Consider the following 11020-nt stretch of genomic DNA (forward strand, 5'->3'; position numbering starts at 1 on the left):
ACTTTTTTTTTTTTTTTGCTCCACTGTATTTGGAGATTTATCCACTATCCCCTTTTTTTTTAATGTGCTAATCCCAGAGCTTTTGATGTTTTTAATTTAGGAAGCAATAGATACTTAGACCGAACTGGGAGCAGTAGCTCATCGCAGAAAAGCTCCAAGAAGGAACAAGTCCCATCAGGAGCGGAGTTGGAGAGACAACAAATCCTTCAAGAAATGAGGAAGAGAACGTCCCTTTATGATGACAACAGCTGGATCCGACAGCGCAGTTCCAGTGTCAATAAAGAGCCGATTTGTCTGCCTGGGATTATGAGAAGGTGCGAGACGTCTTCGGAATTATTTCTCCTTCTGTACTGAGGTGCAGATATTTAATTTCTAGACGTGCTGGCTGCTTTGGACAGAAGAGATGTCATCATTTCTTTTCTTATGCAAGATTTAGTGGGGGAAAGAGAAGGAGAGCAGATGTCATTGGGCACCTGTCACGGAGCACTGCTTAGCGCCAGACACGTGGCAGGTGCTTTGTCTACATCATCTCACTTAATCTGGAAAGAATGTCTTGAGGCAGGGATAGTAATTCTGCGTTTCCATACGAAGAAGCTGTGACTAGAGCAAGAAACGCACTTGGACAAAACCACACGGCTAATAGGTTGCCAGGCTGCCTGTGGAGCTCTGATGTGTGATGCAGGTACTTAAATAGTTGATGTGGTTCTTAGTGCATCCTTGGATGCTGAACCAAAAAAATAAATAAACATCTGTTTATAATGAGATCATGGTTAGATTGGAATCATGAAAGTAGTGTTCACAAAATGTGGACACCTAATATTTGTAACTTTAAGGAAAATACAGAGATAAATTAATTGGAGATGAGAGGATGAACTAAACAAATGTATCTTGGGTAAGTGAATACTGAAGCTACTTTTATTTAGTATTTCCACAGCTGACATACTGAGGAAAATTACTGACAGCACATTACAGACAAAGGGCTAATTACCTCAATGTAAAAGTAACTCTTGAAAATCAGTAAATAAACCCTGACAACTTTATAGAAACATAAACAAGTGATATGAACAGGTAGTTCATAGAAAAAGAAACAAAGTCAGTAAGCATATGACAGATCAACACTTCTCCTAAAGCAACAGTGGTATGCCTCGCTCATGGGATTTGTAGAGTTAAAAGGTTGATTAAATCTAGTATTGATTAAATTAACTTAAATCTAGTATTGACTGAATCTAGTATTGATTAAATCTAGTATTGACAGTTGTATAAGGAAACAGGAATTCTTGTTCCCAACTGGGTGGGCAATTTTTTCAGTGTTTATTAAGCCAAAGTTTTTGTGTATACCCCATGAGCACTTGAGTTTCTGGCACTTTATCTTCTGGGTATATTTGGGTAAGTATGCAAAGATATCTCAAAGGATGTACACTTAAATAGTATTGGCAGTAGCAAAAAAGAGAAATCATCAGAATATCTACAAATAAGAGTGTACTTAGTGCTCATTAAATAAATAGTGGCACCATGATAAGTGGAATACTATACAACTGTTAAAGAGTGAAAGAGGCATCGCTCTATAATATACCACCTCAACAGTGAGTGGGTTAAAATAACAATTCACTACTCTCAAAATTCTGAGCGTTGGCTGGGCAGGTCTTTGCATGGTATTGGTTGGGGAACTTGGCAGCTGTAGTCATTTAGAGCTGGGGTTGGCAAATTTTTTTGCATGCAGGACCAGATTGTAAATAATTTAGGCTTGGTAGGCCACCCAAGTCTGCGTCATTTTTTTTTTTTTTTAATGACTGTTTGAAAAGATAAAATACCCTTAGCTCATGCATTTTATGTATCCTGGCAGTGGGCTATAACTTGCTGACCTCTGATACTCCGCTGAGAGCTCAGCTGGAGCTATTGGCTGGGAGCTGCTGTTCTCCAAATAGCCCTCCCCACATAGCTGCTTGGGTTGCCTTATAACCTGGCACCTGGATTTAAAGAGGAAACCTTGCAAGAGGTATAAGCCCTAAAGTGCAAGTGCTTATCAAACCTCCATTTGTCTCATGTTTGCTAATGTCCCATTGACCAACATGTCACATGGCTAAGCCCAGAATCAGTGGGAGGGGACCACGCAAGGATGTGGATACCAGGAAGATGATCCACTGGGGGCCACCAAAGTACCTTCTGTCACCTGAACTGACATGAAGATAGTTCTAAGAAAATGTATATTATGTGGAATAAAGCAAGTTATGAAGAATATGAGTTGTAGAATAATCCCATTTGTTTAAGCATGTTAAACATATGAACACATTACATCTGTATATAGACGTGGTTATACATACATATGTAAATTTGTATATGTATGTAAATATATACTTGCATGTGTGAGGAAAAAGTCTAGAAGGATACACAGTTAACAGTGGTTACCTCTGGGGATTAGGGCAGGTAAATTGTAAGTAAAAGTGTATATACCCTGCTATATTGCTTGGGTCTTTCTCATCATGATGATATAATACTTTTATAATTTGAAAAAAATACATATTTCAAACTTGGGGTAAGAGAGAAAGTTTTAAAAGTAATAACAACAAAATTGACCAGGTAGGAAAAAACCCTCATAATTTGGAGTCAGTCTTTGTAGATCAGAATTAATGTCAAGTACATAACGATCTTATTTACAAAGCAGAAATAGAGACACAGACATAGAGAACAAACGTATGGATACCAAAGGGGAAGGGGGGGTGGAATGAATTGGGAGACTGGGATTGACATATAAACACAATTGATACTGTGTATAAAATAGATAACTAATGAGAACCTACTGTATAGCACAGGGAACTCTACTTAATGCTCTGTAGTGACGTAAATGGGAAGGAAATCCAAAAAAGAGGGTATATATGCATACGTATAGCTGATTCACATTGCTGTACAGTAGAAACTAACACAACATTGTAAAGCAACTATACTCCACTAAAAATTTTAAAAATTAAAAAAAATAAATGAAGGTTAATTGAATATGAAACATCATGATGCCTTTGATGAAAAGGAACTTTAGCTGTTAAAGGTAATTTTATATGTAACTGGCCTTGTTAGATTCATACCTGCTTATAAAATACATGGATATTTTAATGACTGTAATGGTGTAAAGTGGATTTCTAGTTGAACGTGTTATGTAACTTGGACGAACCCTTTCTGTGTTTCAGAGGTGAATCTCTAGATAACCTGGATTCCCCAAGAGCCAGTTCTTGGCGACAGTCCCCTTGGCACAACCAGCCTTCAGGAGTCTATGCCACTTCCTCTGTCCAAGACTGCAGTCGCCCCCCACCTCAGCTGCTGTCCACTTCGAACCGTGCCTACATGCGGAACCCCTCCTCCAGCGTACCCCCTCCCTCAGCGGGTTCCGGGAAGACCACCACCCCATCCCCCATACCGCGCAGCCATTCCCCTGCGGTTCCGCAGCCTGGCTGCCAGCCACGCAACAGGTGAGGCCCTTTGGGTTTTCCCTCTTCTTCCCTTCATCTCAAGGGGTAGCTTTTCATTAAAAATTTCCCAAAATCTTGTCCAAGCTTTCCAATGAAAAAAGAAAAACAAGCCTTTTTGAGTGTGTCAGATTCAGTGTTCCTTTCCCAAATCAGTTCCTTGCTATCTTTCCATGCCAACCCAAGGGCATTTATGGATGTCTTATGAAGCCATTGGAGGCCTTTAAAATGTTTACTTCATTGCCACTGCCTCGTGTACTTGGGCCTGTGGTCAGTGTCTTAGATGCAGATGGACCTGAACAGTTCTCACTGTGGAATCATAAAAATATACAGTAGCTCAAGAATGCATGACAAATTGATGAGTAAAAGCGGTATTGTAAAATGTTTGACTGTTTTGATGAGACTGTAATATAAAATCATTTTATAGGAACTGAGCATAAAAGGAAAGCATTATAACGCAGACCCATCGTCTGTGGAACTTTGAACAAGCTGGCTTAAAAAATTCTTAAGTTAGGGCTTCCCTGGTGGCGCAGTGGTTGGGGGTCCGCCTGCAGATGCAGGGGACACGGGTTCGTGCCCCGGTCTGGGAGGATCCCACATGCCGCGGAGCGGCTGGGCCCGTGAGCCATGGCCATTGAGCCTGCGCATCCGGAGCCTGTGCTCCGCAATGGGAGAGGCCACAGCAGTGAAAGGCCCACATACCACACACACACACACACAAAATTCTTAAGTTAGATATGGCATTTTGGGTTTTTGATTTCCAAGACCATTGCTTGTCTCTTATCTGGTTTTCCAACATCTTGCTCAGACTACATCAACTGAAGTCTGCAGGTCATATGCTGTGGGAACTCTGTGAGAGTTATAATGGTGGGTCTTGACACTTGCCTTTTGGTATGGGTTAAAGCTCAGTTTATCAACGTGTGTTGGGGTGTTATATCTGTGTAGCTTCTCCACAGATCACTGATGCTTCACAAAGCCACATACAGCAGTGCTTCTGTTGAGACCTGAAGGGAGTTCTACTGGCCTATTCTACTTTTCATCACTATTGAAATACTGAAAAGTAGAAACACAGTGATTAATATTGGGATTTTTTTTAAGCTATCAACTAAAGGATTTCATTCAGAGAAGATATTTTTATCTAGCTAAAATGTTGCTTGTGCCAGGATTTACAAAATGTGTATCAGGGAGCTTAAATTAAGAGAAGAAGAGATGAGGATTTTTGGTAAATTTGGGGGGAAGATAGGGACTGCAGAGTGTGGGGCGGGGAGCCAGAGGAGAGAGTACCTGTTTCCTTACTGAGAACCCTGCCCTCGGAAAGCAGAAAGGAGATGGGGCTGTGGACTTCTCTGCCCTGAAAAGGTCTCTATCTAGAGCACGTGGTGCTCTAACGTGAGGCACTCAACAGCTATGCCCTTTCCAATGTCACTGAAGTGCTGTGCCAGTCCAGTGGGATGCAAAGATAAGAAGTAGCCTTCACCTTTCGGCCTGGGAGAAGAGATAAGCCTTGTAAACAAAGCAAAGTAGAAACTTACCTTACCTATCTAAATGGTAGCTGTCGGGCAGTTTTCATGTCATTCTCTGCAGAGGCAGTCCTGTAAGCCAGAGGCACAGTCAGGAAAGCACTGATACTTCTGTTTACCTAGAATATTGGGTGAATGAGAAAGAGGTTGAGAAAATAAGGTTGAAGCGGTAGGTTGAATAGACTTGCAACACCTCTCGGAAGCAGGGCTGCTCTTTCAGTGTTCGATGAGCAGAAGACATGATTAGAGCTGTGCCTTGGAGGGTTTACCTGGCAAGGTGATGTCGGCTGCATTAGAGGAGGGGGGACTGTTGCCGAGTACAGATGTGGTCTGAGGGCGATAGCGTCGCGAAGTGCAGAATGGACCGATTACACGGAAATCGTTCATGTATGTGACTAGGTGTCAAGGGTTCCAGAGCCGTCGTGGAGATCCATCAAGGTACAGTATCATCAAAGCATACCTTGGTTGGCTGGTGAAAGTTTTCCTGCCACAGGTATATAAAATAAAGAGTTTCGTAAACTATGACTCACGTTAATACCAGAGTGTGATTTTTTAGATAAGAACTTTGAGCTACTCAGATGAAAGCCACCCTTCCATTCTTGTTCTACGTCTAGGTCGGTCAGTGGGAAGCGCGTGTGCTCCTATTGTCATAACATTCTGGGCAAAGGAGCCGCCATGATCATCGAGTCCCTGGGTCTTTGTTATCATTTGCATTGTTTTAAGGTGAGACTGAGCCAAACAGCCTGCAGGGCCGCATCGCTTTGCTTGGAGAGAGCATGGCTTCTTGCAGCGCTGGGTGTGGACCTGCCACTAACAAGCTAGGTGCTGCCTCTGTCGGTCTGTGCTGCACTTTGAATCACACATGGCCTGCTACTGCTACTAGGTTCTCAAACCTTGAACCTGGCTTCAAAACTTAAAGCCGGAAGCACTATGCACTTCCTATTTCCAATCTAAGATTCTATAAGTAAAATTTACAGTGCGTAAATGCTTTCTCTAACATGCTGCCACGGTTATTAACAGCATGGGGACATGAATTATAACAGGGTCCAAAGCCTAGCTTTGAAGAGGGAGAGTATGAAAGGAAAAATAAGACAGTTGCACAGTCTGCTTGCACCTAAGGGGCTCTTGCACATAGGAAAGAAGTAGGGCTCTATGACTACCTTAGTTTGCAGTATCTGTCTTTAGAGACACATCTGTTTGATTCTTGAACTTGCCGTTGGGCCAGAGAGAGAAATTCCGGTGGTTGATCCTGGAGTCCTTCAGAGCTCAGCTTGTTTAAGCTTGTCTATCTCTGGCTTGGGTTGTTCCTAGGCATAGCAGAATGAGTCAAAAGTATTAAGTGTTTGAGCACATGGAACCAAAATAACCCAGCCTTGAAGGGAAAGCACCATGAGTGAGCCTCACCGAATTGGTGCTGGGGGGAATGCCTGGGGTGACCCACCCCAGGGCACAGAGCCTGAAACCCAGTCTTAGTGCCCTTCACCCGTTCCTTCCTGTGCTGCTTTATCCTCTCCATTCCGCTGGGAGAAAGGAAGACGCAATTTCTTTAAACCAATCAACGAATCATTTCTATTCTTGGTATATTTAGAATGATATCTTGGCTCTTCTAATTGGCTTTATGAATTCTTTAATGTCTCATCTGGCAGGCTTCCTTTTAATCTAATTATCTTTGGGCCTTTTTTTTTTTCCTTTGCTGAAATGTATCTAAGAGCTTAGAAGCTGCATTTTGCTCAATTTTTTTTTTTTTTTTTTCTGGGATTGCCCCAAGCTTTCTTGAGCTAAGTGTGGACGTTTCCTGTTCTTGCTTTTTTTGTTTGTCTCCTAGTGTGTGGCCTGTGATCGTGACCTCGGAGGCTCTTCCTCAGGAGCCGAAGTCAGAATCCGAAACAACCAACTGTATTGCAACGACTGCTATCTCAGATTCAAATGTAAGAGAGCAAATCAGGGAGAAAATTTCTTGTCTTTTACAGAGACCACGGGTTCCCATGCATTTCCCTGAACCTACCACCAGCTCCTCCTCAAGCTCCCTGCCCCAGAGCCCCGGGCTTTAGGAATCTCAGAGTATCCCCTTCAGAGAGGGTCCGGTGAGCGGGTCAGTGGGTCAGTGCTCAGGACTCCAGCCACGCAAGGGTGGGTGTAGGACCAAGGAACCAGAGAGGGATGCGTGCTGGGAGTCAGGACGGTGTGCTGTGCAGTCTGCTGGGTCTGGAGAAACTTCTGATGACTCAAGCATACAAACCAACCAAGACCGACAGTCAAAATGAATCTTCTGTATAGACTCTCATCAGTTTCTTGGCTAAGAAACTCTCATCATTTTAGCTGATTTCTGTTATTTACCAATGGGGTCTGATTATGTGATTTAGAATATGACCAACTTTAAAAACTGTGGTTTAAAAAGGTAATAAAGAATAGTCAGTGTATGCTTTGTTACTCTATAATCATATGCTATCAAATTATACAATAATTGAAGCATTAATTCTGATGACATAGTGTTTCAGTGTCATTTTTGGAAAAATTGAGTTTTTCAAACACTTCACGTGCTATTCTGTGTCTAAGCATGTTTTTGCCTGTAAGTGTGTTATAAACATAGGGTAGCATAAGTAGATTGCATATCGTTTATAGCTGCATAAAGACAACCATTCCTCCTTTTTATATTTTGAGCCTTGATGCTGGTAACATGTGTTTCTTCCTTATTGTGAAAGGGTGTTTGTTACAAGTGGTATCAGCCAAACCATATGCTTTTGAGCTCTGAGGTATTTATATGGCCTTTATGTGAAGAGTGCTTTGGAAATGGCTTCAGCCCAGTCAACTCTCTCTTATCTGTCACCGTATTTTGAGCCTTCTCACCCCATTGGTCCAGGCCTTTCCTGGATGCCAGCACTGAGGTTGGAGAGTGTCAAGGCTGGGCATGGAATGGGGGGGAGTGTGTGTATGTGTGTGAGCTTTTCTCTCTTTAGTCAAAATTCCAAAGCCAAATATAATTGATTTTTGGAATCATCATGGAAAAATTGCCCATGCCTTTTCTCTCCTCCAGTACAAATAATAGAGAGTTGAGTGTAACTTGTTTGTATATCAGCAGTTAATTTTTACTCCATTTTTTGCAAAGAAAGATTTGTAGAACCCAGAGGTGTGATTTGCCCAGCTTTATCCTAAGTGAGTAACAGGATAACTCTTTCTACCTCATGGGGTCATTCTCTGAGCGATTCCTGCTATGTATCCCAGGTGGCGATATTCAAGTGTTTCTGAATCTAAGCACTTTTCTTTCTTCTCTCCTTGCCTGATCAGCTGGACGGCCAACCGCCATGTGATGTAAGCCTCCACACGAAAGCACTGTTGCAGATAGAAGAAGAGGTGGTTGCTGCTGATATAGAACAATAAATATACGTTGTATGTCCTTTTGCTCTCTTTTTTAAAAAGAATAATACTTTTTCTGGCCTCTTTAGATTACATCAGAGCATCATAGTCTTGGTAGAACCTGTATTTTTGTTGTTTATTTATGAGAAGGTAATTATGTGTGGGGAAAAGTGCAGTATTTCCTTTTTGAATTCAGCATTATAAAAGCACAGGGGAAAAATAAGAACTTCAAAATATTTTTTTGATGCTGATAATGATCTAGTTTGAATTTCTAGTGGTGTTTTGAGGAGGGTTATTTTATTGTTTTTTTTAAGTTTTGGAAACATTATTTGAAATAGTTAATATAAATATATAATTGCATTTGCTCTGTTTATTATAATGTATTCTAAATTAATGCAGAACCATACGGAAAATTTCACTAAAATCCACCCCCAAATTTGCTTTCTGTATCCTTCTTTTCATTTATGTAATATTATTAAATTTTTTTTTGAGCTTATATGACATTTTATTTGCTTGATGAGGGGAGCTCTATTTTCTTCACCAGAATTGTCACTAAGCAATTCCCAGTAGAAATTGCTTCTTTTCATTCATGGAAAATCATCATGGTTTGTATGCCAGAAGTTTTCTCCAGAAACTAGTGAGCCTTTCTGTTCAACTGCATTTGTAAATAAAGTTGCTGATGCATTTAAGCAGTGGTTCTTTTTCTTCTGTGTGTGTCTGTGTTTGTCTACCTTCCAAGCCTTTTAATTATGTTTCAGTGTGTGGCTTTTCTTGATACTATGTTTTATTTAGCATATTTACTGAGGTATAAATTGACATACAATAAAATGCACATATTTAAACTGTACAGTGACAGGTTTTGACATGTGTATATACCTATGAAACTGACTGCAATCGTGATATTGTTTTTCCTCAAAATTTAACAAGAAACTTTATTTTTGATGGAAAGTTGTTTTTGAATGCAATACGTTTTTATGGTGAAAGGTGAAGTGAATGGTGAATTGTTGGATGATTTGCATAGAATCTTTACATATTTTTTGCTTCCTCAGTGATAAGTTTAGAAAATCTATAGGATAAAAAAAATCTATAATGTTTTAGAAATCTGGAGTGAGAGTGCAAGAACGCAAGACTTTAGCATGTTTTGAGCAAAAATATAAGCTTGCTTGAATCCTTTATAATAAGGAAGCTGGAGTGGTTAATTCTAGGATACGAGAACTGTACTGGGATAGGTTAGAAATATATAAGAAGCTGTAGTGTGGGAGAAAATTAAAAAATTAGTTCCAGTTTTTATTTTTGTTTAGTATTCTTTATTTCTGATTATTAGAGTAATGTGTGTTTTCTGATGAAAATTTATCAAGTACCTAAAGTGTAAGGAATATAATTCTCAATTCCAAACTTCAAAGACAAGAGCTCTGCGTTTAAACTCAATCTGTACATAGTTATTTATCCTGTGTTCCTAGTTAACGTTGGCTTGTGAATTTTTCCATGTTCTTAAAGCCATTTCTATATATTTTTATTAATGGTTGCATAATGCTCCATTGTTTGGTGCTGTTAATACTTATCTGATAGTTCCTCTACTGCGTGCATCTCAATTGTTTCTAATATTTAACACTTTTTTTAAACAAATAGATTTTATTCTTTTTAAAGTGATATAACAGTTACTTTTATTTTTTCCCCATTATTTTTATTTTTTATTGGAGTAGAATTGCTTTACAATGTTGTATTAGTTTCTGCTGTACAATGAAGTCAGTCAGCTATGTGTATACCTGTATACCCTCCCTCCCCCCTCCCCCCCATCTAGATCACCACAGAGCACTGAGCTGAGCTCCCTGTGATATATATAACATGGTTATATATACTATATGTATGCATATATTTCTAGTATAAAGTCTGTGATGGACTCTCCATGATCATATCTATTTTTTTATATTATTTTCATAGACATGAGGTTACTGGCTCAGAGGTTATGCATCTTAAGGCTGTCATGATACATATTGACACAGTGGTTTCCAGAAAGATGCTACCAACTTAGACCCCCACTATCACCACACAGGAATTTCCGTTGCCTTGTTCTCTGCCTGACATATAGTAGCCCTCAGTATGCAGTAGCTGAATAAATTAATAAATAAACCACTGCTTCAATTTCTGTCTTGTTAATTCTGCTTGTTCCTGCCTCTAGTACAAGCTTTAATTCTTACCTCACAGTTTTAGTTTTCTCATCCAACATCTTTACTGATCAGTACTCCTTTTCATCTAAATCCTTTGTCTTTTCATCTTAACCTTGTATACTCTTTTTTTCTTCTCTGTACATTCTTATGACTTTTCTCCTCATCTCTTATATTATCTCGTTAAGTGATAATAATTTTGTTAGTACAAGTTGTTAGGACAGTTTTCAGAGATTTTCTTCTAAGACACCGGTGTTATAGCCGGTGTATATGCCCATGAGAATTTGTAACTTCATTTAGGAACAAGGAAAGATTCAGTCATTCAACATTCTTTATTCAAGCGGTATGTGCCAGGCACAGTTTTAGATACTGTAGATAGTGCAATGAAGAAATACAAAGTCTTGTCTCTGACTGGGCTTAGATTTCCAGTTGGGGGAGACAATGATAAATGCAATAAAATGTAACATGCATGTGGAGATAAGGGTGTTGAAGCACAAATGAGCAGGGCAAGGAGGCTCCATGAGTG

The 11020-nt window shown here is 39.9% G+C and overlaps 1 protein-coding gene across 11 annotated transcripts in view; it reads left to right on the forward strand.

Moving 5' to 3' along the window:
• The window catches only part of LMO7 (LIM domain 7), a 214280-nt gene extending 205262 nt beyond the window's left edge, over positions 1–9018 (forward strand). For all 11 annotated transcript variants that reach the window (XM_082602294.1, XM_082602292.1, XM_082602296.1 and 8 more), the window contains 5 exons: positions 101–314; positions 3180–3458; positions 5590–5698; positions 6801–6903; positions 8261–9018. In XM_082602294.1, the coding sequence (XP_082458420.1) occupies positions 101–314; positions 3180–3458; positions 5590–5698; positions 6801–6903; positions 8261–8283 (728 nt within the window). In that variant the 3' untranslated portion in view covers positions 8284–9018. The remainder of the gene's footprint in view (positions 1–100; positions 315–3179; positions 3459–5589; positions 5699–6800; positions 6904–8260) is intronic.
• Positions 9019–11020: the final 2002 nt, after the last annotated feature.

This window comes from Mesoplodon mirus, assembly GCF_964341445.2.
Source record: "Mesoplodon mirus genome assembly, chromosome: 17".
In the NCBI taxonomy this organism is placed as follows: domain Eukaryota; kingdom Metazoa; phylum Chordata; class Mammalia; order Artiodactyla; family Ziphiidae; genus Mesoplodon; species Mesoplodon mirus.